At 40.5% G+C, this 27,280-nt stretch overlaps 2 protein-coding genes and 1 non-coding gene across 6 annotated transcripts in view; 1 reads left to right on the plus strand and 2 right to left on the minus strand.

Moving 5' to 3' along the window:
• Window positions 1–2,547, minus strand: part of Parpbp (PARP1 binding protein) — a 69,428-nt gene extending 66,881 nt beyond the window's left edge. The window contains exon 1 of the mRNA XM_087555216.1: window positions 2,452–2,547. The gene's annotated coding sequence lies outside the window, so the exon portion shown is untranslated. The remainder of the gene's footprint in view (window positions 1–2,451) is intronic.
• Window positions 1–27,280, plus strand: part of Nup37 (nucleoporin 37) — a 35,846-nt gene that overhangs the window by 4,536 nt on the left and 4,030 nt on the right. For 2 of the 4 annotated variants that reach the window (NM_001106775.2, NM_001439568.1), the window contains exons 3-10: window positions 1,348–1,472; window positions 6,415–6,487; window positions 8,386–8,480; window positions 17,760–17,850; window positions 20,188–20,369; window positions 20,686–20,736; window positions 22,305–22,398; window positions 23,396–23,658. In NM_001106775.2, coding sequence (NP_001100245.1) covers window positions 1,348–1,472; window positions 6,415–6,487; window positions 8,386–8,480; window positions 17,760–17,850; window positions 20,188–20,369; window positions 20,686–20,736; window positions 22,305–22,398; window positions 23,396–23,509 — 825 coding nt within the window. In that variant the 3' untranslated portion in view covers window positions 23,510–23,658. Of the gene's footprint in view, window positions 1–1,347; window positions 1,473–6,414; window positions 6,488–8,385; window positions 8,481–17,759; window positions 17,851–20,187; window positions 20,370–20,685; window positions 20,737–22,304; window positions 22,399–23,395; window positions 23,659–27,280 lie in introns of those variants that run through there. The other 2 variants (XR_015623893.1, XM_087556294.1) reach the window with 1 other exon arrangement.
• Window positions 12,454–12,574, minus strand: LOC120094020 (U6atac minor spliceosomal RNA). The gene has a single exon (XR_015626272.1). It is a non-coding gene; the product is annotated as a U6atac minor spliceosomal RNA (small nuclear RNA).

Raw genomic sequence — 27,280 nt, forward strand, 5'->3', positions numbered from 1 at the left:
AAAGGTCTCAGTCTGTGAAGTCAGCTATGACTAGGTCTTAAACTTAATCTTAAGCTGCCTAGCGGTGCCTGCCTGGGCATATTTGCAGCTGGTTACCTGTAATATACACAAGATATGAAATAATAAAATTAGGCAGTGCTTTTTTTTTTCAATTCACTACTTTGATTAATGGAAAATCTTTGTTACATTAACGTGGAATTTAATGTTACGTTCAAATAGTATTTGAATCTTATCAAGACTTGGGCAGCATGCCTGCAAAATGACTTTGCTGGGATCTCAAAAACTGTCTTGGAAAAATCAATACATCTACTGGGATTCAACAAAAGTATCGATGAGAGTATACTGTGAACCACGTAAAATAATAAGTAAACTAGGTCCCTGTGGACCCATTACCTAGGCTGAGGCTTAGGGGTTTAACAGCCATTTCGGGAGACCCCTGAGTATCTTCCCTCATTGCCTTTCGTGGTTGGAAATTTGTTTGTCTGGCTCCCTGTTCTTCTTACAGTTTTATCACTGTGCACCAGTATTCTGAATCAGTATAACTTTATATCACTTTTATGGTCTCTAGTGCACTGCTTCTCAACCTGTGCGTTGTGACCCAGTTAGGGGTAGAATGGCCCTTCCACAGAATTCACCTAAGACCACTGGAAAGCACAAATATTTACAGTTCCTAACAGTAGGAAAATTACAGTTATGAAGCAGTGACATAACACGATGGATGGACTATGTTAAAGTCGCAGCATTAGAAAGGTTGAGAACACTGCTCTGTAGGACAGGTAAATTATACTATCTCACACTGTATAATACTGTCTAACAGTTAACACTGATTTGGAGGTAAGCATTGCCATTCAAAGGGTCTTCCACATACTAAAACCATGTGCTCAGTTAACCTTTCTACTACTTGGAAATTGATGTATTACTCATTTACCTAGAAGACTGATTTTGAAGCCATTTCATAGTTTTAATTGCTATGCAGGGTATTTGCTGTTGAAAATAAAATGTCGCCTAGGTGAAGGATACCATGCCTAATACTTTGCTTTACCTATGTCTTTGTTTTTAAATGAGGCTTAACAGCTTTTCTGTTTGTTCATTTATATTTCTTTCCCCTCTCCCCGAGGATACTGGGGCTCAAACTAGGACCTTGTACATGTTAGATGAATTCTCTAAAGCTACATATTAAGTCCCCAGAATTCTTTTTAATTCCATAAACTACTATAATCTCAATATCTAATTTTCTTTCGTACTCTTCAAAAGTGTGTGCATGCCTTGTGATAAATTATAGATTGACATGAAGTTGAGAGTGTTTTATTGTCTGTCTTTATTAAAACATTTCCTGTATCCATTTAGGAGGAAGGAACAGACACTGAAGGAATTCAGTACAAAACACTACGAACATTTCACCATGGAGTCCGAGTTGATGGCATTGCCTGGAGCCCAGAGACCAAGCTTGATTCGCTGCCTCCCGTAATCAAGTAAGTTTAAACATTTCAGGGCAGTGTTATTGTCCTTCCTGTTAAATGACCCTGTGCCTTACCTGCCTATTGTCCATAGCCTTAGAGGACAGGACGTCGGTGTTTGCCATTATTTAATATGGCCTCGTGTTTGCGGTTTGATGTTTGCAGTTATGACTGGCTGATGTTTTGACCATATGTTTGGTCCAAACCACAAATCTCTTTACCTGAGTTCCATCAGAATTGTTCCAAGTCATCAAAGACTGTACTTCCTTATTAAAGGACTTTTAAGAAGATAGCAGAGTGGGTGGAGGTACTTGCCACCAAGCCTTACTCCTAGGATCACTTTCAGAACCCATGTGATGGAAGGAAAGAGAACTCTAGCAAGCCCTTCTCTGACTCCACAAACCCATCCTGTGTACACAGCTCACAAAGTAAATGTGGGAACAATACAGTGCTACTTTGTTAAAATAAATGCTTGTTTGAAACAATACTGTAGCCTTCCCATTCCAGATGTAAGCCAAGGTCATAGTCTCATGTTTAGCATAACGTTCATGTCTAGTTTATTCAGTGGGCTTCAGTTTTGATGAAAGCATTCTTTAAAAAAATAATAAAATGGTTTTGAGAAAAATCTTGTAGAGAAGCTGAGTTCAGTTCTCAGGATCCATGTCAGGGGGCCTCACAACGCACAACCAGTAACTCCTCTCCAGGGGGATCCGATGCCTCTGGCTTACACACACATCTACACAAACCAAATTTTGACGTGTGTGTGTGTGTGTGTGTGTGTGTGTGTGTGTGTGTGTGTGTGTGCATGCGTGCATGTCTGTGTGCATGAGTACATTCATGCAGTAGCTGGCGGACAAGCTGGGATGTCATCTGTGATGCAAGGGTCCCTCCCTTACACCTCCCCAGCACTGGGTAACAGCACATGCTGCCGTCTGGCACAGACACATGCGTTCTAGAGATTGAGTTCAGCTCTTGGAAAACAAGCACTGCTTACCAATGGAGCAACAACCCCAGCTCCTCGTGTGGTTCATAATATACAGCCTTGCTCTGTCCCCAAGGAATGCGTCATGTTCCTGCCCAGTCAATCTCTAACCCTACCCCTGCCCCAGCAGCTGTAGTTAGAGTTCTGTGGGCAGAGCCACATTCTGCCTACTGTGACTTCATCAGTGCAGTCACACAGAATGGGGTTTCCAACAGGCGTGAGGGTCTGAGCTCGGCTCGTCTGTATCGTACTGTGTTGTTTTGCTTGCTTATCCAGTGTTCTGTGATGAATGCCTGGACAGTGTCCAGATTTTAGTTATTATGACTATAGTTTCACATGCACACCTTTATACAGCTTTAGTGGATGTGTAATTTTATTTCTCTTAGGAGCATAAGTGCTGGGTCACAGATGTTGATATTGAGGAAGTACAGGGAGCTGGGGAAACGGTGGCTCAGTGGCTGAGTACATACTGCTCTGACAGATGGCTGGGGTTTGGTTCCTTGCACCCACTTGATGGGTCACAACCACCTTTAACTCAAGTTCCTGGGATCCTGTACCCCTTTGCATGTAGGCAAAACACACACAAAATAAAAATTTAAAAAAGAAAAGAAAGTGCCGGACTTGGGGGTTAGGCATGGCTCCGTGGTAACAGCCAGCCTGATATGCATGGACCCTGTGTTCTGTCTCCAGCACTGCAGAGCGTGGGAGGGCCAGTGTCTGCAGCTTTTCTACCATTCTATTCCTGCGAATAATGGCAGTGTTCATGTTGAGCTTCCTGCCCCCCCCCATTTAGTATATTTAATTTTAGCAATTCTAGTTCAGTTCTGGGGTTTTCTGATTTCATTAAAATATGACATTTCCCTTCCAACAAATAATTTTCAACACTTCGATGATTTGTTTTCTCTATAAGATGTGTTTGCCTACAAGGTTGTGAAAATGTTCTATTTTTTCTAGATTTTTACAGCCTTTTTTTCCCTCCAGAGGGTTAATGTAGCCCACACTGGCCTTGATCTCTCAGTGATCAGCCAGATATTGTCTCTGATATAGAGAGAACATCTTTTGTCAGCACACAGCTGGCGTGTGTTTTGTTTGCCCTTATAGTAAAAGGAAATATTCTCAGTATCTGTACCTAGACAACAGCAAGTAGTAGAAAATCTCACCCCCAAATTGTTTGACTGGGCTGTGAGAGGCTTCCCTGACCTGGTCACTGCCTCAGACCCACACTCACCTCATTCTTTACTATGTGTTTCTCCATATTTCATTGAGTTTACTGCAGTTTATCATTTTTGAGAGATTTTGTTTATTTGTTGTTTTTTAGTAAACTGTCTCAAATCAATTTTGAAACTTATATAATTTAAAGAATATTCTAGAGCAAGCTGATAGCATAAATTTATTGTTTTAAATAAAATATAAATGTTATTATAAAGATAATATATTCTAAATATGTAAAATTTAGAAGGATCAGGAATATAAAAATAGAAGCCTACCTTTATATCCGAACTCTTCATTGCTCATAGGAGCATTCAGCCCACGTCTTGAGGGCTGCATATGACCCAGTACAGCTGTGAAGCTGGCCCAACACAAATTCATAAACTTAAATAAAACATAATGAATCAGGGGGCCGAGGGGCAGGGGGACAGGACCAGGAACTTTGTAGATAACAGCATTGTGTTCCTCTATCACATAAATAAGTGTGTGTATGCTGTTACTGTCTGTAGCATGTTTGTCTTCAGTTTTACAGTGACATGCGGTTTCTAATGTTTTATGTTCTGAGTGCAAACAGTTGAGCTGACACTGTCAGATGTTACATATGCTTGGAATGACTTAGCCAGTGAAACACAGTGATTATCAGTGCTGTTTTGACCTACCTTCCATTGCACACCATGGGCATTCGGTGTTATTTGTGGTGGGAGAAGTAGCTGTACTCATTTGGTTATTGTCACTCATGTCCTCAGACATGCCCAGGGATGTGTTTCAGTGACATTCTAACAAGCTGACAGTAAGATTGCATCAACATGAATACATTACCTTCCGGTTTGCAAATGGCCTGCAGGGTTGCAGCCTGACACCCTACTTAAAATTTGATGGAGTCTCTTTCCTTCTTTTAACTAGACTTTGTAAGTCTCACTTTTCAGAGATCCCTCGCTTAAATTCATTCGTCCCAGCACTTTTGGCAGCACCTAAGTTTGTGGTCAACTAGTTTTAAAAATATAGACCACTAATACTAATATCCAAACCGGAATCTTCGGGAAACGTCTTGAAGAAATGAAGAGTTAAATTTCAAAAAGTTAGTCTCAAACAAAGTCCAGACATGCCTGAGAGAATTTGAGATAGGGCTCATCGGCCCGACTATCAGCTCCCAAGGATACTGGCCATCTGGAGCCACCCCCTCCCCTTCCTTCACTCCCTGAGGATTGGTCATCCCCCTGCTGCAGTGAGATGAGTTGCCCTGCCCACATTGCTGAGATGCTAGATTGCACGTATGCTTTGTTGATGTAACTCCGTGCCAAAAGTAACTGTGCACCCTTTGTATTAGCCAATTATGTGTATCCACACGAAACCCCTGGTTTTCCCTATATAAGCTCCTGCCTAGAGAGGCTCGGGGCTTGACTCAATCTCCTGTGTGGGATACGTGTCAGCCCGAGATCTCGTAAATAAAACTGCCTCTTGCTGATTACATCAAGACTGGCTACTCATGTTTCCTGGGGGTACCCCAACCCGTGACTGGAGTGAGAGTCTCCCCAAGTTTGGGGGTCTTTCAGAAACACTGAGAGTTGGGGCTGGGGATTTAGCTCAGTGGTAGAGCGCTTACCTAGGAAGCGCAAGGCCCTGGGTTCGGTCCCCAGCTCAGGAAAAAAAGAACCAAAAAAAAAAAAAAAAGAAACACTGAGAGTTGTCACAACATCCATCAAATCAGATGCAGCAGTTTCTCAAGAACAATGTCAAGTGTCACACTTGTTTCCTGATGCCCTTTTGCTTCCATAGTAAAAAAGAAAATGATATTGTGTTACTTAGATGTCTCCATGTTCTTTATGAGGGGTGACAGACTTGGACTAGCTTGTTGGCTTTAAGATTGCAGGCAGGCACTTCATACGTGGGATTATCGTGTGAAGACTTCTTGCTTATCTGTGGCAGCAAATATGACACAGGCTCTGTTTAGTCATCAGCTTTTATATATATATTTATATATATAATGTCTGCCTCAAGTCACTTCATCTAGTATAGCTAAAAGAAGCCAAGAGGTTGATTATATAATCATATATATATATATGTACATATATATATGATTATAGTCATATTCATGCTCTATTATTTGCCTTATTTTTTAAGAGTGTTCTGAAATAAACAGAAATTTCTTTGTAACTACATAGTGGGTTGTGTGTGTGGCTGAGGTACAACTTAGACTCTCTCGTTGTCAGTTTTACACTTAAAAAGTCTGGTGGGTAGTGCAGTCGGGGGTGGGAAAAAGTCTGGTGGGTAGTGCAGTCGGGGGTGGGAAAAAGTCTGGTGGGTAGTGCAGTCGGGGTGGGGAGAGGTGTTTGCCTACCCTCTTCCTAACTTACTGCACTTTGCTCTAAGCTCGATTTTCTTTCTTAGTAGTAAAGCTCAGATTGCCTGTGTTATTTCAGTCTCTGAGGTATTCTGGGCTTCTTAAAGGACAGTTTGTAAACCCTAAGGTAGCAAAGATTCAGAGAAAGGTAGAGAATGCCATCTTAGTATGAAATTCTGTTTATGGTTGAAGACACAAACCCAAAATGTCCTGACACTTTCCGTGTTCCATTGCATTTGCCGCCTGCTTCCTTCAATGGCTATGATATTTTTAGTATAAACTGCAGTAACCCCGCACCTGCCATCACCAACCCCAGAAGCGTCACTATGAGTTAGGACAAGGTTCGATGACTTAGAGGCAAGGTGGCATGGGGAGAACGCTAATTTACAAAGGCTAAACATAGTCTGATTCTTTTTTTCCCTTAGATTTTGTACGTCAGCCGCTGATATGAAGATTAGATTATTTACTTCAGACCTTCAAGATAAAAATGAATATAAGGTATATTGACAAGTATAATGAATGCATCTTCATGTTAAAATATGTTCATTTTCTTTGCTTATGCAATTTTTCTTACCATGGTTTAAAATGACACTTTAGTGACCATTGGATTAGTCAAGAATTCTTTAGAGGAAAAGAACAATAGAATGAATATATTTTGTAACAGTGGATTTATTATACGACTGACACAGTGGGAGCTGGGTCATCCAGCAGTGGCAGTGTGCACACTGAAGAAGCTGGAAACACTGTACTGTTCTGTCTGAGGCTTCACACCTCAGCCAGCCAGTCGGTGTTGAAGGCCTGGAAGATTCTGAGTAAGATCACGTGGGCACTCTGATGTCAGCAAAGAACAGGGACAACGGCAACAGCAGGCTGGGCACAATCTTCAGCCAGATGTGAAGGTGGCTGGCAAACAACGAGGTCTTCCTGGGACCACTTATATCTGGGGCCAGCTGCTCCGGGTGAGGATCTTCCCCCTTCAGTCGAGAGGCTGTGCCTTAGTTAGTTCAAGTAGGTGACTCCTGTTCACCATCTCTTCCAAGACTACAGTTTAGGACCCATTACACACCCTAGTAGCTAGGCCGTTAGAAGAAGGCGTTTAGAAACTATGATATGACTGAGAGAAGCTAGGAACGGCAGGTAAGAGGAGTTTACAGGTGAGAATAGGAAAAAGGAAGTGAACTGTAGCAGCCTAGGCTGGGTGACAGGATGGTGATGGGCAGAGTATGAGCATTATATATGCAGCGGTCAGTGCAAACATGAACAGTACTGCCCTGTCTAGGTTCTCACAACAGTCAGAGAAGGGAAGCAAGCCAGGCAGTGCTGCTGCGCACCTCTACTCCCTGCACTGGGGTGTTGCGGGGAGGCAGGGCAGAGGCTAGTTAAAGGCCAGCCTGGTCTACAGAGTGAGTTCTGGGACAAGACGGGGCGACACAGAGAAACCCTGTCTTGGAAAACCAAAAAGAATAAAAAAGTGAAGCATGTGAACCTAAAACCTTGTGAAGGGTAGATCGGTGAGCTTCACTGCAGTTACGTACAGCGTGTGCATACTCCTTGAGGGACTTTTCCAGGAGACTTAGAAAACTAAATGCAGACCCTCCTAAGACAATAGATTGACTCTGTATTACAACTCAGTTCTCCACACAGCAGGCAGGGAGCAGGAGAACTCTTCGTAACCCGTGAAGTCAGGTATGCCTCTATCTGCCTCAGAAGGCTGAGAGCACTGGGTGAGCTAATTCATATAAAACTTATATACGTTGTAACATATATGCACACTCGCAGGCGGGCTCGCATGTTTTCTGTTAATAGTAACACTCACATTGAATTGAAATTCTATCCTGTTTTTGTATAAGAAGAATATTGACCATCACGGTTCCCATTAGTCCCATCAGTGGCTGGAGGGGACTTTGTGTTGATTGCCACGATGGGGTTTTGGTGTTCGCTCTCTCCGAAGCTATCGTTGACACTGAACAAGTGATTACAAACATTAGAGGTGAGCTTCATACTGTCCATATTGCTAGGTGGTTGTGAGTTTGCAGAGACAGAAACATAAAAAGCTTAGAAAGACTCTGTCTCAGGAGCCCCAAAGTGTTTGCAGCTTCACTTGTTATGAGTTTTAAGTGGTGAATGAGAAAGGCAGTGTGATACGAGGACAGAGGCATCTAAAGAAAATAATGTGTTTCATAAGAAGTGCGCACTGGAAAAGGAAGGCTGAACTAGTAGCAGAGTGTCGACTGATTGACTTCTCTCCAAGACAGCCTTCCTAGGAAAGTGCCTATATAAATCATGCTTTTAAAATGGCAGATTTATTAAAATACTATAGAAAAGAGTATAAAGGAAGACTAGAGAGGGATCTTATAGACTGGCCGTGCTTCCTTACTGATCTCTTTCTCGTGCAGGTTTTGGAGGGCCACTCGGATTTCATTAATGATTTGGTGTTTCATCCCAGAGAAGGCCAGGAAATCGCGAGTGTGAGTGACGACCATACCTGCAGGTGTGTTACTTGTATTACAGCCACGTTTTTGTTTTGTCGTTTTGTAATAAACATTTTAAAAATGAAGACATTGTAACTTCTGTATAGACTCTAAAATACTGGAAATGAAGTCTGCTTCATTTAAGTTGTAGAACTGTTCCACAACCAGTAAGGTCTCCATCCAATTACTGGACACTCCCTAGCTTCTTCACATGTACCTCATGCCCTCTTCCATATAATATATATATAATCAGTGAATCAAAGTGAATCAAAGTCTCCAATATTGGACAAGCTCAGTAGGCTGATACAAAGGCCGCCGTCACATTGTGAATTTATTTCTTATATCACAAAGGCTAAGTTAATGGTTACTAATAAAGTAGCAAAATAAAAAGTACTAATAGTGCCTGAGAGGGAAACTTTGGTATCTTGACAAGTTATGAAGTCATAAAGTTCTCAGCGGAGCCTGTGGTGCCCTGTGATCCCTTCCCAGCTTAGGACAGACAGGAGAAGGAGAACATTTCCATGATGCTCAAAGCTGTAGAACAGGAAGACTAAAGGAAGAGCAGTGGTCTGGGTAAGAAGGAGCCGAGTAGCCTGGGGTCAGTAGAAGTGCCAGTTGCTGCATTTGCTTTAACAGTCTGTGAACCAAAGTTACTGGACACACCTTGAGTTCATGTTCATAATGCTCACTAAAACCGTGCACCTATACAGCTACTAAACATTTAGAGCCTCACATTGACAGTAAATCCAATAGCTATTCCTTACGTCTTTGTCCTTATATAATTGACTTTTCTGTTTCTTTGCTTTGTTTCTCAAGACAAGGTTTCTATTTAGCCCTGGCTGTCCTGGAACTTGCTCTGTAGACCAGGCTGGCCTGGAACTCTGAGATCTGCCTGCCTCTGTCTCCTGAGTGCTGGGATTAAAGACGTGTGCCACCATAATTGAAGTGTGCTCATAATTGAAGATATAGTGACAGTTAAAGGCTATTACATCTGTGTACTACCTGCTAAAATTTTCATGTGAGGGACATGAAAGGTTTGTAGGCATAAGAGCCTAGGGCCCTGAGGATTTATTAACCCATTTGAATAGAGGCCTAAATACTAAACTGACTATTTAAAGTAATAATAATTTTTGGTGATTCAGTTCTATACAATACGATTTTTCTAGTCAAAAGTATTTAGAATAATAATACCTGAAAAGGGAAGAAATACATGTCCCTGCAAAGCCAAGGAGGAAGCTGTGGTCAGCACTGCAGCCCAGGGGCACAGCGTCTCTGACTACTGTCAGAAGGGCTTTTTGTCTTTTTTTTTGTTTGCTTTAGCTTGGTTATATTTGCTTCTTTAATTTAACTTTTTTCAATTAAAAATTTTAATATACGATCTATTCTGACTAGGGTTTTTCCCTTCACCCAGCTCCTCAGAGATCCTTCCCACCCACTCAAGTTAACACCCTTTCTTGCTCTCTCATTAAAAAACAAACAGACGTTAACAATAGTAATAAAACAAGATAACAATCCTGAAGAAGACCAATCAGAGAAAAATAACAGAAGGAAAAAATAAAATTCAGCACCAAAGAAAAAACAAAAAAATGTATATAAACAGACATACACATTAGTACATACAGGAGGAATCCCATAAACACAAAACCAGAAATCTAACTGTAGAAACAAACGACCTGTATAATAATTAATATGTTTGTTTACTATATAATTTATATTTGTCTATACTTTATTACATATTTAATATATTGTACAATATATAGGCATATAATTACATATTGTGATTTATTTATAAATATGTAATATGTATATATATTTATTTAATATTTTCATTTGTAACATATATATAAATATGTAGTGCTCTAACAAAACATGATGAGGCCAAAAAAAAAAAAAAATACGTCCAAAAACACCATTGAGTTTGTTTGTGCTAGCATCTGCTGCTGGGCCTGGGCCTGCCTTTACGTGTGATCTGTGTGCCTAGTGAGACTCCTGGATAAAGTTATTCCCGCGTGGGCAGTTTTCAGCTGGAGAGGAGTCTTGGGTTAGGGAAGGGGGTTGTGTTCATCTCCCTTCTTAGTTCCGAGGCTCCATCTGACTTAGACCCATGCAGGCCTTGTGGGTGCTTCACAGCCCCTGTGTTCACATAGGTGTCAGTCCTGTTGTGTCTAGAAGGCTCGTTTCCTTGGCGTCTTCCATCCCTATGCAGTCTATCTGCCTCTTACTCCACAGACTTCCCTGAGCCCTGACGGAAAGAAGTGGAGGGAGACATCCATTTAGGACTGTGTACTCCAAGCTCTCGCTCTTCATATTATCTAGCTGTGGGTCTGTACTTCTTCCCATCTGCTGCAGGAGCAAGCTTTTCTGATGACTGACCAAGGCACTCATCTATAGGTATAGCGGAATGCCATTAGTCATTTTATGCCTCTATTCCTATGGCCAACAGTAGTATTTGATTTTCCCCTAGGTACATGGACTGTCTTGTCTCGTGTTTTAGGCTCCCTCAGCAGTGTCAGGTGCAGGTCCCATCTTTTGGAGTGGTCCTTAAATCCACTCTAAGTTAGTGGCTGGCTGCTCACAGGACTTTTGTTACACTGTTGCGTCAGTGTGTCTTGAAGGCTGAGCACTGTTGTAGATTGAAAGGTTTATTGTCTAATTGGTGTTTGCCTTTCTCCTCTGACAGTTCACAAAGTTCCTTACAGTACCATGAGTATTAGTCAGGAAGGGTGACAACCAGCTTGACTTATCCGTGGCCAGTGAGTTACGTAAATTGTTGTCATCAACAGCAAAGCCTTACCATGAGCTTTTAGAAACTGCCAAGGACCAGCCTCAGCATGGACAGGGGCTCTGAGACAAGGGGTGTCTAGGAGTGGTGAAGAGAACAACATGGAGTCAACCGTGGATCCAAGCTGACGACCTGTGTCCCGCTTGACCCAGCTTTTCCAGTCTGCTTTCCTCTCTGGACATTTCTCTGTCTTTATTTGCTTGCTATTCTAGGAGAGCTCTGTCCATGTCCTGCTTGCTTGAGAGAGAGAGAGGGGGGCAGGGGGAGGGAGAGAGAGAATATGTTTGTGTCTCTCTATGTACTTGTTCTCCAAGCAGTTCTCTTTTTATCTGAAAAAATTCTCTGGATAGCTCATCTGCAGAACGCAGGTTCAGTCTTTTATTTTACATATCAATCCAGTCATTTACTCCAGGTTTCCTTTAGATTATTTTATAAATCAGCATCCAGTGACCCCAGCCCTTCGATTCTTAGGAGACAGCAAGCTTCCTTTTTTTTTTTAACATTGCAAAAGAATTCAGACATCTATCTGCCTTGGTTAAGCTCAGATGATAAACTAGTTTGGTGGAACCATGCCCTGAAATAATTATTTCTGTCACACCTGGGTTTAATTCTTAGGCTGACCTTGAATTCATGAATCTTGCCTTTATATCTTTCTGACAAGCTAGTTCATAGTGTAGCTGCCTTTGTCCCTTTAGATTCATGAACCCCTCATAATTCATATTGCATCCTTATATTTTGCATAGTTGAGAAATTATATATATATTGAACTTGTGTATTTAGAGCTCTTTTCCATATCCTTAAGGGCTATCCTGAAGGTCCCACCCAGTGTTTACCATTTTGCTGAGACATTAGCCACACCTTCGACTCCTGAACTAGTGCTGTTGATAATTCTCATGGAGTCATTAATGTTAATAGAGAGGGTATTCCTCGGAGGAACGTGAAAATATGTACATTATTATAAAAACAAGCCTTACACCCACAGTAGGCATCGATACTCATGGAGGCTCACACCAGGGCCCTGTGCCAGGAGTAGGAACCATGTCACCCTGTCCCCACCAAGAAACTTGGTGATATCCTGGATTATTTGGGGGTTCTTTGGGCCTGTTTGGCCAACAGCTGAATGAGATGTAGCCCATTCCTGGCCCTGGAGGTGCCATGAGGAGACGACAGATGTCTAGACTGACCTTTGTCTCCTCCACTGTTGGGTGAGTCTAAAACAGTGCTTCAGTGCCACAAGGGCGGAGGCGATGTCTTAGCCGCACACGTGCTGTTTAGCCAAGGGGCCTCTCCCATCCCTCTTGAGGGGCATGCTGACCTCCTTTTCTACAGCTAGAGGGGGTTGTTTTGTTTTAGGGGGTACGTTTTTATGTTCTATTTTGGTTGACTAGTTAAATTCTCCCAAAATTATGAGAAATGACAAGTTTTTAGTAGAAACCTTTCATGCTTTATTACCACCATATTATTTCTTAAAAAGTAAAACAAACTTGAATCCAAAGTTCTTTAAATAGACTGAATTTTACAAAACTTATGACGAAAAATGAAAACCCAGGTGTGGTGGCACATGCCATTTTGGTCAGTTGGGAGACTGAGTTTGAAACCTCTAAGAGCTGACTGAATACCAAGCTAGCCAAGACAGCATACCAAGACCCTTTCTCAACAAAGAAAGAAGCAGTTCCTGAGTGCCCCATGTTGCCTGACATTGCTTGACCTCTGCAGCCATTGCTCTAAGAGCAAAGCCATTTCTTCAGCCACATGCTTAACTGTTTTTCATTGTTTTATTTTAAATAATTTTAAGTTTTTTCCTTATGTGTAATCACATGTCCACATATGTGTGGATACCCATGGAGGGCAGGAGAGGGCATCAGATCCCGTGAAGCTCAAGTTACAGGTGATTGTGAGCAGCCCAACCTGAGTGCTAGGAACAAAACTCGTCCTGTGCAGGAACAGCCAGTGTTCTAACTGGGGAACCATCTCTCCAGCCTTTTCAGTGATTAATGGCTTGAGCTTATGATTTTATAAATTCGTCAATTCAGAGCACCCTATTCCTAGTCATTCTGTAAGAACAAGTCAGCTCAAGTATTTATTGAACATGTTAGCGTAGCCAGCACTTAGTACTTTGGGGGATACAAAAGAAATAAACTTGGTGTTCACTGTAATCGTGAAAGCTGGCAGGAGGCAATCCTCCCCACCCCTACTCTTAAAAATACTGGATAAAAGTTTACAATGAAGGAAAAATGACTTCTGCAAACCAGGAGAGTCTTAGTTTAAACCAATGCATATGAGACATATAATATACCATGCACATTCTCTATAAAACATGAGATATTGTAGCTCTCATGTTCTGGCTAGGAATGGGAGAAGGACAGGATGCAACTTTTTTCTTAAAGAGATAACACTTATTCCAAGTTTTATATTATTTTTAGCATTGTGTATGCGGGGTGGGGTGGTTGTCCATGTAAGGGCAGTACCTGCAGAGTCCGAGAGATGCTACCAGAGTATGAACCACCTGATAAGGGTGCCGAGACCTGGGTTCAGGTCCTCTGCAGGAGGGCCTCTCCCTCAGGCCTTCTCTAGCCCATCTTTGTTGTTGTTCTTGTTTGCTTTTAGCTTTGTTTTCACCAGTGTGACCAAATAGCTGGCTAAGTATACTAACTCATGACCTAAGCTAGTCACCGAGCCAGTAATGCAGTCTTCAAAAGAACATTCCAAGAAAAAAAAGAATGTCTCACTTGTTCTGTGGATCATATGCCAGCAAGTTCTTGCCAGTCTGTCCATTTACATACATTCGAAAGTCTCAGGATCTGCCATTAAAATGGAGTTTCTCTCCTGCTCTGCTTGGAACCATAAAATATGTGAAATATTTTTTAAATAGCCCTTGACGGAAGTCGCAAAGTGGAAACTGAGATCTTTCAGAAGATAGGCCAATGCAACATTTCTTTAAGAGTAATCAGCATTGAAGACTACATACATCATGCCTAAATAACCCCAAGCATAGAAGGAAGTCAGAATAATGTATTATTCATTATTGTGTTATAGTTACATAGTTCAGGAAATACACTACAAACCGGATCACATTTGCATACGTTTATTAATTCAGTGAGTAAATGAATGCTAATGAGCGAGAAAATAGATGCATAGGTAATTCTTGATTTTAATTCTTCTTGCTCTGTGATTAGAAAGCCATTTCTTTCATCATTGATATTGCTAGTATTTTAAAGTTATTGCTATTGCTTGCTAAGTAGACTTCAGTAAAGATTATACTAGTTCCAATGTTAACTTCAGAGTATATTTGAAAATCTGACGCATGTTGACATACTGTTTGCAAACTTCTTGCTTCAAATTATCATTCCATTTAATTGTCTCTACTTTTAAGACTCAAAGTTTTCTACAGTCTAAGCTATAGAAACTAACTGTAAACCACTGGCAATATGTGTCTTTAAATTTGATAAGTTTAATTCCTAGCTTTGGGCTTTCTATTAGAGAGCCCCACCTCTGACCTTTGCCCTGCGATGCCAATACCATCTCATATGTTAACACTAATCCCTTTCGACCCGCTTTCCCTTCCTAGTATGTCCTCGGTAAAGAATGTACCACTGCTTTCTTTAATTAGCTAACATAAGAAGGGAATCCTCGTTTTGCCATCACAACCAAGTCAGTGAACACCATCGTCAGCTCTAGGGCATTATAAACACGCCCTCTCGTCCTGACAACGCCAGCTCCTTCTGGTCCTCCTACTTAGTTAATCAGTGCGCCAGTCCATGTGACCTGGTTGTGTCCTTTGGAAGTACTGTGCTTTGTGTTTCAGTTTACCCATTAGAGAATGCCAAATGGATACAGATGCCTCGCTTAATGTCATCCATTCCTTCTTTTGTCTGTTATTCAAAAACATTTGCTAGCAGCAGTCCTTCTGACAGACAGTGAGCTGCCAACTGAAACAGACAATAAACAAGAAAAAGAACAGTGTATTACGCAGGAAATTCCCGCTTGAGTTCTCGAACAGAGTGTCCGCCACGATTGTCAATTGAAATAACCCTTGAAAACATCTATGCGGTCTCCTATGCAGCACACACTCTGTGGAACCTTGTAATTAGTTAATTATGCGACAGTTACATTCTAGTGCTACTATATGGTAAGGAAGTTAAGACTCTGCTGCACAGCACGGCGGAGGGGGTGCTGTGTGGCTGTGTGTGCTTACTAAGGTCAGACATATACAAGAAGGTCACAATGGCATTAGTGCTAAAATCTCGAGAAATCTGCATATCTGTTGTGGTAGACTCTACTGAGAGTTCTGGAGTGAGTGGAGAGACTAGAACATCACACAGTTTTGTTAGACATTTTCACACAACCCAAAGGTGAAGAAAGGAAGTCCATGCTATGTGGCTTCATTTTGTGCTGCTAACATGTAAGCTACTTCATTAGAAGTCACGGTAGTGACGCCTTCACCCTTCATCAGAGTAAGGTCACAGCTAGAACAGAACAAGGCTGGTGTCAGTGCCCTAGCTCTGGCTGCTAATCCTGAGAGCACTCTGTGCTTCTGTACTAAGACTCATGCACCGTTCGTATGTATGTATGTATGTATGTATGTGTATGTATGTATATGTGTATTATGTATGTGTGTGTATGTATGTATATATGTATGTATGTGTGTGTGTGTGTATGCTCTACTTCAAAAGTGGAAAGGAAGTGGAGCTTCCTCAGATGGCCTTAAAGATAGAAAATACATTGAACCGCACAAAATGATTTCAGAGAGCTTAATTGTGGAATCTATCAAAAAGGGAAATAAGACATAACAACTTAAATTGTACCATCTGTAGCTAATTTAGTTAGGATAACTTATTTTAGCCCAATTTGTTGTATTTTGCATACTTAGTGCTGAGATTATGTAACAGTTGGGAATTGTTGAATCACTGTATAATTAATTACAAAGCCTAAAGCATCGTATCCTAGTCCTCTGAGGTATGATCCACGTGACCCTCCTCATGCTTGAGCTGACTCTCTCTCTTTTCTAAAGGATCATTAGGTTCTGATCAGGATAAAATACTGCTTAAGTTAGAGTAAAATGTTGTTCATTAGACCACAGTATACTTAGTTAACTGACCTATTTCCATAACTCTCTCTCCATCTTTTCACCTCTTTGCCTTCTGGATTTGAAAGGGGGGAAAGAACCATGAAAATATTATGGTGTATTTGTTCAATTTACATAATGGCCAACAAATATCAAATTCATTTTAAAATCAAAAGAATGGATATTTTAGTCCTCCCTCCATGAGAGCCATTGGACTGAGAAGACAGACTTCGACTCTTCCAATAGTGATAAGGCATGTGTATGCTGGCCCAATACTCCATTATGGAAACTGCTTCAGTTACACCTGTCTCCTTCACATAGGGAAACGTGTCTTTTGATACAATGATTGTGATATTTAATCAAGTAGATGATGCTCACACATGTCTGCTACTCCACATGTGACTATGCTATGTCAAATTTGACAACCTATACATTTTGGAAAAAAAACTTTGCCTACTTTAACTTTTAAAACTTCTTTGCAGTCCTAAAGAATGAAGAATGATAAATTATAAAACCTAAAAGAAAAAGGAGAAATCCTCGTGAATGTTTTTGAGTATTGTTAGGAGATGGCTGAGGATGGAGCCCAGAGCCTCCTATAGGCTAAACACACAGGCCCCTGAGCTGCACCCTCAGCTTTGAGTGTGCTCACTGGAGGACCAGACTGCTGGAGGCACTTTGTTACCCATCAGTCATGGACGTCTCCTTCCTGCCATGCTATCTCTGCTCAGCACAATGTAACAGTGGCTGTGGGAATCGAGAGCTAGTCAGAAAGCATAGTTACCAGGGAGAGTACGTTCACATCCCAGTGCCATGCGCGTGGCTTCTGAGATTAAAGGCATTGAGATGAAGAGCCCTGTCTGTGAGGAAGTGGAAGCTTATACATAGATAGACAGTAAAGAACAAGGACCTGCTGCTTTAGCCTGTCTTTAACCTGGCAACTGTTAAGCATAGCCAGCTTGTGGGAGAAAACATGGGACAAGTCACCCAGATGAGAAACTGTGAGATAGGACATACCCAAAAGCAGAAGGAATAGGCATTGTGGGAAATGGCATCCAACTAAACTCCTCTCACCTCACATTTACTTAGCGAGCGAGAGAGAGAAGGAGAGAGAGAGAAGTTGAAGTGACTTAAGTAGGCTTGCAACCTAATTAATGGCCTAGAAACAATGATTTTGCTTACATTGAATATATTAATAATTAAGTATAGAATGTTACTGTGTTAGATTAATAAGAAAATATATGACTTTGTTCCCATAATTAAGCATGGTAAAACTTAAATTCTGTATGCTACTTTTATATTTTCCAGCGGCACGATTTTTTTCTCAAAGATGTTTGTCAAATACAAATGTATGTAATAATATGTAGTTAATGGCTTTAAATACATTTGTCAGTTTCCTCTATTTTACTGGTAGTGATGTATCAAAGGTATTTAAAATCACATTCTTGTTACCAGGATTTGGAGCTTGGAAGGAAAGCAGACAGCTCATTTTCTTCTTCATTCTCCTGGAATGAGTGTATGCTGGCATCCTGAGGAAACTTTCAAGGTTATTATCTATAACTTAATTTTCCTTTACCAAGCTTAAAAGACACGCAGGTATCATACTCATACCCATAAAGAAAAGGACCAATGACCTTCTACCTCAGACATAACTTAGTACAATTGCATTTGCGTTTTTATAGAAATAAGTACTTTAATAGTTTCTCTAAAATTGTTAGCATTTTTGCAATCATCATTCATATAGACAGAGTGTGCTTTTCCCGGCCTTTGGCAGATTACAGCCAAAAATTTCATAATCTAGTTAGCAGTATGCAGTTAAAAAAAAGTTAAATTTATGCTTATGCTTATATTTAAACAGGAAGTGTCAGTGTCATAAGGCACGTGTCCTATATTAGTGGCACTCAAATTAAAGTTTTTAAAACACTAATGAGTTTTAAATAGCACTCAGCCGTAATTCATGGCGAAAACAGGAGCCATTCAACAAGGTTTCTCATTTGCCGGTATGTTTTCGTAGAATTTGAATGCCGTGCTCATCTCAGGGTCAATCCTGCAGCATTTTCTACAGCCATACTCCCTCCTCCCTTTGACAACTGAGTTCCATATACTTCTAATATCCTGGGTTTTTATTTCTCATTCTGCCCTCAGGAAAGATAGAGTTCTTTGATTCTATTTAGCAGATATACAGTGTCAAGGCTTTTTCCCATGACAATTATATTATGGTAATTTATCTTTAAATTTAAGCTATCTGTTATCCATCTTTAATTCTAAATGTTTGAGTATAGTTTCCTTTTTGTTGTTTTAGCTTCTTAAAATTAGAATATAAATTAATGGGTTCCATTATTGGTATACATATTTTGTTCTTATTGGTTCCTGTATCCCACTGCCCTTCCACTGTCTTCCTACCTTCTTGGTGGCCCCCTTCCTTCCTCTAGGACCTCCATCGTTCCTCCATGTCACATGTGTCCTTCTGCACTCTGATAATACAGTGCCCTCTCTTCTTCATTTCTCAGGGTCCCCTTTTTAGTTTCCTGGTGTGTGTGTGTGTGTGTGTGTGTGTGTGTGTGTGTGTGTGTGTGTTCATAGATGTGTCTGGTGATTATGGCTACACTGTTCAGAATGACTAACAAAGAGTCTAGATGTCCATCAGTAGGTAAAGGAAATATTTTACATGTGTGCACACAATTGCATTTCAGTATTTAGCCATAAGAAAAAATTAGGTCATAACATTCGCAGGGCAGTATTCTGGCGTTTCTGATTCTTGCGTTTTTTCAGGTGCAGATCCTAACTTTTATATTGGTGTATATATACAGGAGGCTTAGGTCAACAGGGTCACCTCTCTTTTAACTTTACTTGTACTTCACAATTATAATCTAATCCCACAATTTCAGCTAGTCACTATGCTCTCAAATTACCACCAATGCATTAGAGAATATTTTCTCCTTCATTCTTAAATGGAGACATTTGTCACATTGTTGATTGCCTATTTCTTGAAACTAGTCCTGATGAATACCTATATGTGTGTATGTATACATATGTGTGTGTGTACATATGTGTGTGTATATGTGTGTATACGTGTGTGTGTATGTGTGTGTGTATTTTTCTTTGTGCATTCTGTTTGTGATTTGCTTTCCCTCTTGTAAATAATTACAAAGCAAACTCCAAACCATTCAATACCTTAAATACTAGAAGTGAGATTTCTGACGCCACTCCCCCCTTCTTCCACCTCGTCACTGCTACCTCACACTTCTAGATGTCTGCACCTTTAAATCAGCAAAATTAGACGAACCTTCTCAGAAAGAAGGCACTTTACACAGTAGATAAAGATATTCTTTGGATATTAGGGATTAATGCTGTATCCAGCAGAATTGGAGAAATCTTGTCCATTATAAATCATATTGTATGACATGCTTTCATAAGTCTAAGAAACAACTTTCATACTGTAATTTTTTTAATTGGCATTTACTTTATAAATTTTTGAATTTGGTTACATATTTCACATCTTGATAACAATTTATTAAACATTTAAAATTATGGGAAACTTTTTTTTAATTATTGGAATCTTATAAAAAGGAAATAGAGAGGAACTAATAATAGCTACTCTCTCCTAATTTAAGAGTTCAGTATTTACTAGGTGCTTGTCCAAGTCTATAGGTACCTCTGACACTCACTGCTTCATTTCCTATGCGTCTGCCTCTGTGTGTGATATGTGTGTGTGTGTGTATATATATATATATGTATGTATATACACATACATGTGTGTGATATGTGTGTGTATATATACATGTGTGTGATATATGTCTTTATGACATGTAATCTCTGCTTCTTTCTCAAACTTGGCTAACGAGACACATGCGGGCTTTTCTTCTTCCGTCCTGTATTACAGCTAATGGTCGCAGAGAAGAACGGAACAATCCGGTTTTATGATCTAATGGCCCAGCAGGCAATTTTATCTCTTCAGTCAGAACAGACACCATTAATGTCAGCACACTGGTGCTTGAAAAACACCTTCAAAGTTGGTGCTGTTGCAGGAAATGATTGGATTATCTGGGATATCACTCGGTCCAGGTAGTTATGTAGTATGTCTGTCTGTTCTGTTACATAAATATGTTGTCAAATGACCCATTTAGCCATTCTTGTAGACTCCATGTGCAATGAAAACAAGTGTCTCCTGTAGAAAAAGAAGAGATGCTGTCCCTGGAGAGCCCAGAGCGGCTCTAAGCCGTGTCCATTGCTCGCTATTTCCAATTGAGCGCTTGCTTGGAATTTTGTTACAGCTTAAATATATTGGGCTCCAAAAAGAAAACACCTTAAAAACCTTCATTGAAGTTCATCTACTTGAATCTAACACATATTTTGTACAACGTAAACTCTTATTTTTTAGTTATCCTCAAGAGACAAGACCTGTCCACATGGATCGCGCACACTCGTTTAGGTAATGTGCGGTTTCTGCTGCGGTTGTGTGAATCCTTGATTTAGTGTATTCCACGGCCAGGATGACTTCCCTGCCCTCCTCTTTACATAGGACTGTGGGGGATTGGTTTTCCTCTTTTGTCTCTCTGTTGCTTTATAGGGGTTATTTTCTTTTCCCTACTAAGTAGTTGCTTTGTCTTTTGCTTTAGGTAAGCAGGAAATTTATTTTTCAACCACTTAGGAAATGTTTGTAATTCACAGAAACCATGTAGCCAGTCTACCAGTCTACCTCAAGGTCAGGATGGCTTGTGCTGCCTGCCTCCTCCCCTGTGGTGCTCTGTACAAGTGCGCATAGACCTATGTGTGCACACCAAGATCACTAATATGTCTTGAACATGCCAGTTACATGTTATTTTGTTATGTTTTCGTTTTTTATTTGCATTAACATATTTTGGTTTTTGTCATTTTATTCCATTGTATTATCATTAGGCAGCCTTAAATGACAGGAAAAGCAAAAAAAGCTAAGAACAGTGAGACATTTGTAATTTGCTGGTTTTTTTGTTTTATTTTTAAATCATGTCTGAAATATCGCTAGTAAAAATTACCAGGACTTCGTTATTATTAAGAATGAAATATAATCAGTATAGTATTAAAATCCCATAGATTGGGACTACAGAGATGGCTCAGTGGTTAAAGGCCCTGGTTGTTCTTCTAGATGACCCAGGTTCAATTTCCACCACTTGCATGGCAGCTCATGCCTGTCTGTAACTCCAGTTTCAGGGCTTCTAACCCCCTCACACAGACACACATGCAGGCCAAACACCAGTGAATATGAAATAAATTATATATTTATATATTTCCATAGATTATTATGAAATAATCCAAAGTTCAGAGATATGATCAAATATTTTTGAAACCAGTGACTTATGTATGGTTTGTGAGAACTGCAGAGGAGGCCTTCTCATCTCAGCATGTGTTAGCAGCTCTTCTCCTTAAAGCCTCGGCTGAGTGGGGAGACCTGACTTCAAAGCTCCTACCCTGCCCCGCCCTGGGGAGTGCAGACCGGTAGACCCTGGGAGCTCACTGACCTGCCAACCTAAGGAATGGTGAGGCTGTGGCTCACTGAGCGACCAGAGGACAGAAAGGAGCCCTCCATGTTTGTCAGAAGCTATGACTTCCTCACGCCAATTATGTCTCAGCCTAGAACTGAACGCTGGCAGAACCCAGCTGAGATTCAGTTGGTACAGAGAACAGATGGGCTGTTAAACAGTAATAATGTCTGAGACCAGGTAACTTAGTGTCAAAGAATGCTGGCCGTCTGTCCTGTTACATGCAGATGCCTGTGTCTCCATGTAGAGACCATGTTAACCTTCATGATTTTAGCACATACTTCAGGACCTAGAGTGAGCATTCAGCAAATATACAGAGTGAGAAAGGAGTCATGGCTAAATAAACCAGAGGTTGCATAGAAAGTCATACTAACAAAGTCCAGATGATGGAGTTACTGGCTTTGCACAGGAAGATACAGCCTGGTTTAGAACCTTACTGTCTGTGGGACAGCACTTACTGTTATGTTTGCTTCTCTCTTAGGTGGTCTGCCATTAGTGAAAACCTGTTTGCAACCACTGGATATCCTGGCAAAATGTCCAGTCAGTTTCAGATTCATCATTTAGGACACTCTCAGGTAATTCAAAAATGATTTGTGGCATTTCTGGGTACTTGGTTCTCAAACTGGGTTTTCTTACTTTTCTATCCATAGCTCCCAATTTTATAGTTACTAACTAAAATTACTTATGTCTGCTATCAACTGAATGGGTTTTTTTTTTTCTTTTAATGTTTTGATCACCAGTAGCAATAGATTTATTTTTCTTCAAAATTAATGTAAAAATCATATTTTATCTGTTCCATCTACATTTTATCTTTCATTTAACTATATTAATTTTGCTTCCTTAGTTTGCATAGACTGCAAAAATTTTTTATTCTGGACCATACCCATTATTTATAGGCAGCTTGGGTTTTCATTCAAGTCAGGTGCAAATAGATAATGTATATTTCATAATTATTATGCTTCTGCTACAAACATAGTTTTCAATACATTCCTACTTATTATTTTAGATTTCTGTTTATGTGTATGAGTGTTTGTCTGCATGTATGTATGTGCACCACATGCATGTCTGGTGCTTGCAGAGGTCAGAAGAGGTTATGGATCCCTAGAACTGAAGTTAGGGATGTTGTGAACAGCTGTGTTGGGCCTAAGTTTTAAACCCGGGGTCCTCTGAAAGTGCTCTCACCACTGAGCTATCTCCAGACCCAGTTCTTGTTTCTAATCACAGTTTAGGGACAGCAAGGAGCCCTGCGCTGTGATTGCTTTTCTGTACATACATCTCACAGAGGAGCACCTCCGCTGTCTGTCTGAGCTGCGCCCCCCTCTGCTACACTGTACGTTATCTCCTCTGTGACTCTGCCTCTCAGGATACTGACCTAATGAGTAACGTCGCTTACTATACGCAGTAATGACTGTTTCATCCACACTCACCAGCACTTGTTACTTACTAACTGTGAAATACATTTCTTTAAAACAAATACATAATAGTTCAGTAGTTTTCCTTTTGTTTGTTTGTTTGTTTGTTTGTTTGTTTGAGTTAAGACTTCACTGTGCTTCTTCAATGCATGTTTTCCAGCCCATCCTCATTGGCTCTGTACCTGTCGGATCTGGTCTTTCCTGGCACAGAACACTCCCGCTGTGTGCAGTTGGAGGAGACCATAAGCTCTTGTTCTGGGTGACAGAAATATGATTTCCCTCTGTATTTTTAATCCTACACTTTGTATTTTTAGTATATATTTTGGAAAAAATACTTATTTTTATATCAAACATACTGTAAGTCTAGAAATGCCTCAGTTGTCTTTTCTGATAAATAAAATGATAAAGACTTCTTGAAAATTATGTTCCTGTTGTGTTGGTGTACTTTTTGAGCTACATTTTGGGTTTAATCTACCTCCCTCCTAATCCTTGCTCCACCCTAATCCCTTCCAACCGCCCAACACTAGGTAGGAGAGAAAAGGTTAGAGAGAAGGGGCGTACATCTCTGTAGGCTACTTCCTGCTGATTAGGGGCCTCAGTTCCTTGGAGCAAGTCCAGTTTTCTCTTGTCAGGTTTTCTAGTTCTTCTCCATTTGCTCACAACCACTTGACAAACCACAGCAGCAGGGGAAAGCAACAGCTGCCACAGGCCCTCTCCGGGCTCTCAGTTTTATACCCTCTCAAAAGTTCCCAGAATTCCAAATGTCAGCTATGCGCAGCTGCCAAAAATCACGCCCCTTGCAGTGTACCAGGCAAATCATAGTCACCTGCTATGAAACAGCCACTTACCCAATACCTGGGAGTCAAACAAAATTGTATTCACATAACATAACTGGGTTTTTCATGAAACCGAAATTTTTACTATACTGTTGTTCTTCGTTGTGTACCAAATATGTGTTCATATGCCCAGATATTTTTAATCATCGTACATCAACATAACCTCTGTCTATCCCGGCCTCTACGCTTCGAGTATATATATACTTTGCCTAAATGCCAGAGATAAAAAACACTTGAGAAGCCAGAAGTTGTCAGATATTTGAAAATGGTCATCTTAAATTTATGAAGTGATATAAAAACAAAGTCAGTTGTACTTAGGCATTGAGTCTGGGGACGTGAGTATGCTGAAGTTGGGATCTAGGATAGGTGGCCTAGAATAAGTCCTGAATATATAACCCATCTGTTGAGTTGTTTACTGTAACTACCACCTGTTCATCATCTTGGAAAAAGATAACTTATAGATGTTTAAATGCAGCTTTGCCAAAAAGAAACAGGAGGTATTAACCTAAAACGGAAGAAAATGCTGTTTCCAGTGGTAAACTATAATATTTCTATGTAATAAAGCATTTTCAAGAATTGAGAGGGATTTCTTTCCCTTCAGTTGAAAGAGTAGAGTTCACTGTTGCCCTTAGTTACATACAGATCACAGCGTACTGTCCAGCTTCTCATCTGTTACACTCTATTGTATTCTTTGCAGTTGTATCCTAGCACTCTTTCTTAAAGATTCATTTACTTTATATATATATATATATACACACACACACTGTAGCTGTCTTCATTCACACAAGAAGAGGGCATTAGATCCCATTACAGATGGTTGTGAACCACCATGTGGTTGCTGGGATTTGAACTCCAGACCTCTGGAAGAGCAGTCAGTGCTCTTAACCACTGAGCCATCTCTCCACACACACCCTTACCCCCCAACCACCCTACTCCCGCAATCTTTCTTAATAAACCTGTTCTTTGTTTCCATGAGACTAAAGCACAAGCCATAATCAAAGAGGAAGGCCATTAGTTTAAGGCTTGTCTGTGCTACAGAGTCAAACCTTGTCTATTAGTGAGTAAATGACAGACAGACAGACAGACAGACAGACAGACAGACAAAAATGCCCATGGAGGGCTGTTAGTCATCACTCTGGTTCGTGGTAAATAACTTGAGTTCTGATACTGAGTGTTTCCTGGGTTTAGTTTCCCTGGGTTTGTTTATAGACATGTCTCAAAGGGTTTTCCTCCTGTTGAAGTGTCCCTCGGGATAGCCTCACATACAGACATCATGGAAGGAATAAAAGCTGTACTTGTATGTCAAACTTTGCAGTGTTTGACACTGTTGAACAAAGTCAGGATCTCACAAATCCTCAGGATATCAGAACTAATCCTGGTCTTTCCAGATGATGGAGTCATTAGGCTGTTGGGAAATTTCAGTGCCTCTCATGCCAAAACACAGAACCACACACTCATGTTTGTTTCTTACTTTGATAATTTGACTATATGCTGACACTGACCTAGATACATTCCTATAGCTGTTTTAAAGCTCATGTCAGTAGGAAAAAAATGAAATCTTTTTTGCACGTATATGACTTGGTGGTTGTTGCTTCTAATTTGTTCAAAATCAGACAGTCCCAGAAATACAGGAGACTTAACAGACACTATTATACCCCCAAACTACTTTTAATAGTTCTAAGGGAAGAAGTATCTATTCCAGACTATTTCCATGATTTTCTATAGCTTAGACGTTACCTCGGTATGACCCAACTAGTAGCATCTCTACTCTCAGCAGAAGAATGTTTGCAAGGTGGGAATGATGCTTCCCCATAGCGGTTCAGTTGAGTCCTTAGAAGTAGTGTGTTCTGCTCCAGTGTGCCGTCGACATTGCCTGTGTGCTCAGTAACAGGCCAGCAGTGAGCAGTTTCCTCAATAGTACACCTTTGCTGATTGAAAAACATCTACGTCTTAAGTGCAATTGCACATTTAAAGAACTATCACCCTAAGACGGGCTTGGTTTTGTTGTTTTACTGTGGTTATTTTTTTTCTCATTTACACCTTCCCTTTTCTCCAAATCCTCTCATGTTCCCACTCCCCACCGCTGCTCCCTTTCAAATTGATGAACTCCTTTTTTATTCCTAGACATCTAAATGCAAACTGCTCAGTCCGTGCGGTGTGACTTGTGTGTATATCGTCAGAGCTGACTGTGTAATATTAGATAACCAACCAGTGTGCTCTTCCCTGGAGAAGACTAGTTCTCCTACTCTAAGCAAATACTCGGTGCTTAACTGTAATTCTCTATGTAGGGTTGAGGCCGCCTGCCTTTATCGTCTTCGACATGCCTCTTGTCCTTGTTTAGGCGAGCTAGTGTTTGGTCAGTCGTGCTGCTCAAGACATTACTGATAGAGCTTCTGAACTTCCTAGAGACACAGTTCTCACAGCAAACTCCCTGGGGATCCTCTGGTTCTTAAAATCTTTCCTGCTCTTCCATAGTGGTCCCCTGAACCGTGGATGTGGAAGCTATGTTGTAAATGTATCCGTTGGAACTAGACTCCACAACTCTGCATTAGGATTGGTTGTGGGTTTTTTTTGTACTGTTTTCCTTGTATGGTTTTTGTACTAAGTTTCCTTGATGAGGGATGAGAACTACACTTATCTGTGGGTAGAACAAATAGTTAAGAACCTAGTTAGGGGTTAGGCTGGTTTAGTAAACTTTTATTTGTGAGTTTTTCTCCAAAGTCCATGATTTCACTAGCCCTGGGTAATTAGCTAAGTTTCCAGTACTAGTCACCATTTTCCTCTCGCTAAGCAGGTCTTAAGTCCCATTAGATAACTATTGGTTACCAAGATATGTGTGCCAGTACTGGACCCTTAGTTACCATACCATTCTAGTCATGGTGGTTCCCAGGCATTATAGCTAGGTAAGGCTGTTGGTTGCTTCCCTCCCTGTCAGGTCCTTTGGGGTTGTTTTCAATGTCCATGTTGTTTTCATAGGACTTACCTTCCACTTCTGGTAGGCCATGAAAGCAATACCCTATAAGGACAAAAGCCTATAATGTTTTTCTAATCTCTAGAGAACCCTGACCAACAACTCAAAGGAGGGCTTCTTAATGCTTAGTATTTGTTAGATAAAGACCCAGACTTTTTTAATTAGCATGACTTTATAAAGAACATTTATTACCTAAGCACGATAATACAGTAAAATCATTAGGCTATCATTTTGACGA

The sequence above is a fragment of the Rattus norvegicus genome, chromosome 7 (assembly GCF_021556685.1).
Source record: "Rattus norvegicus strain SHRSP/BbbUtx chromosome 7, alternate assembly SHRSP_T2T, whole genome shotgun sequence".
Lineage (NCBI taxonomy): Eukaryota > Metazoa > Chordata > Mammalia > Rodentia > Muridae > Rattus > Rattus norvegicus.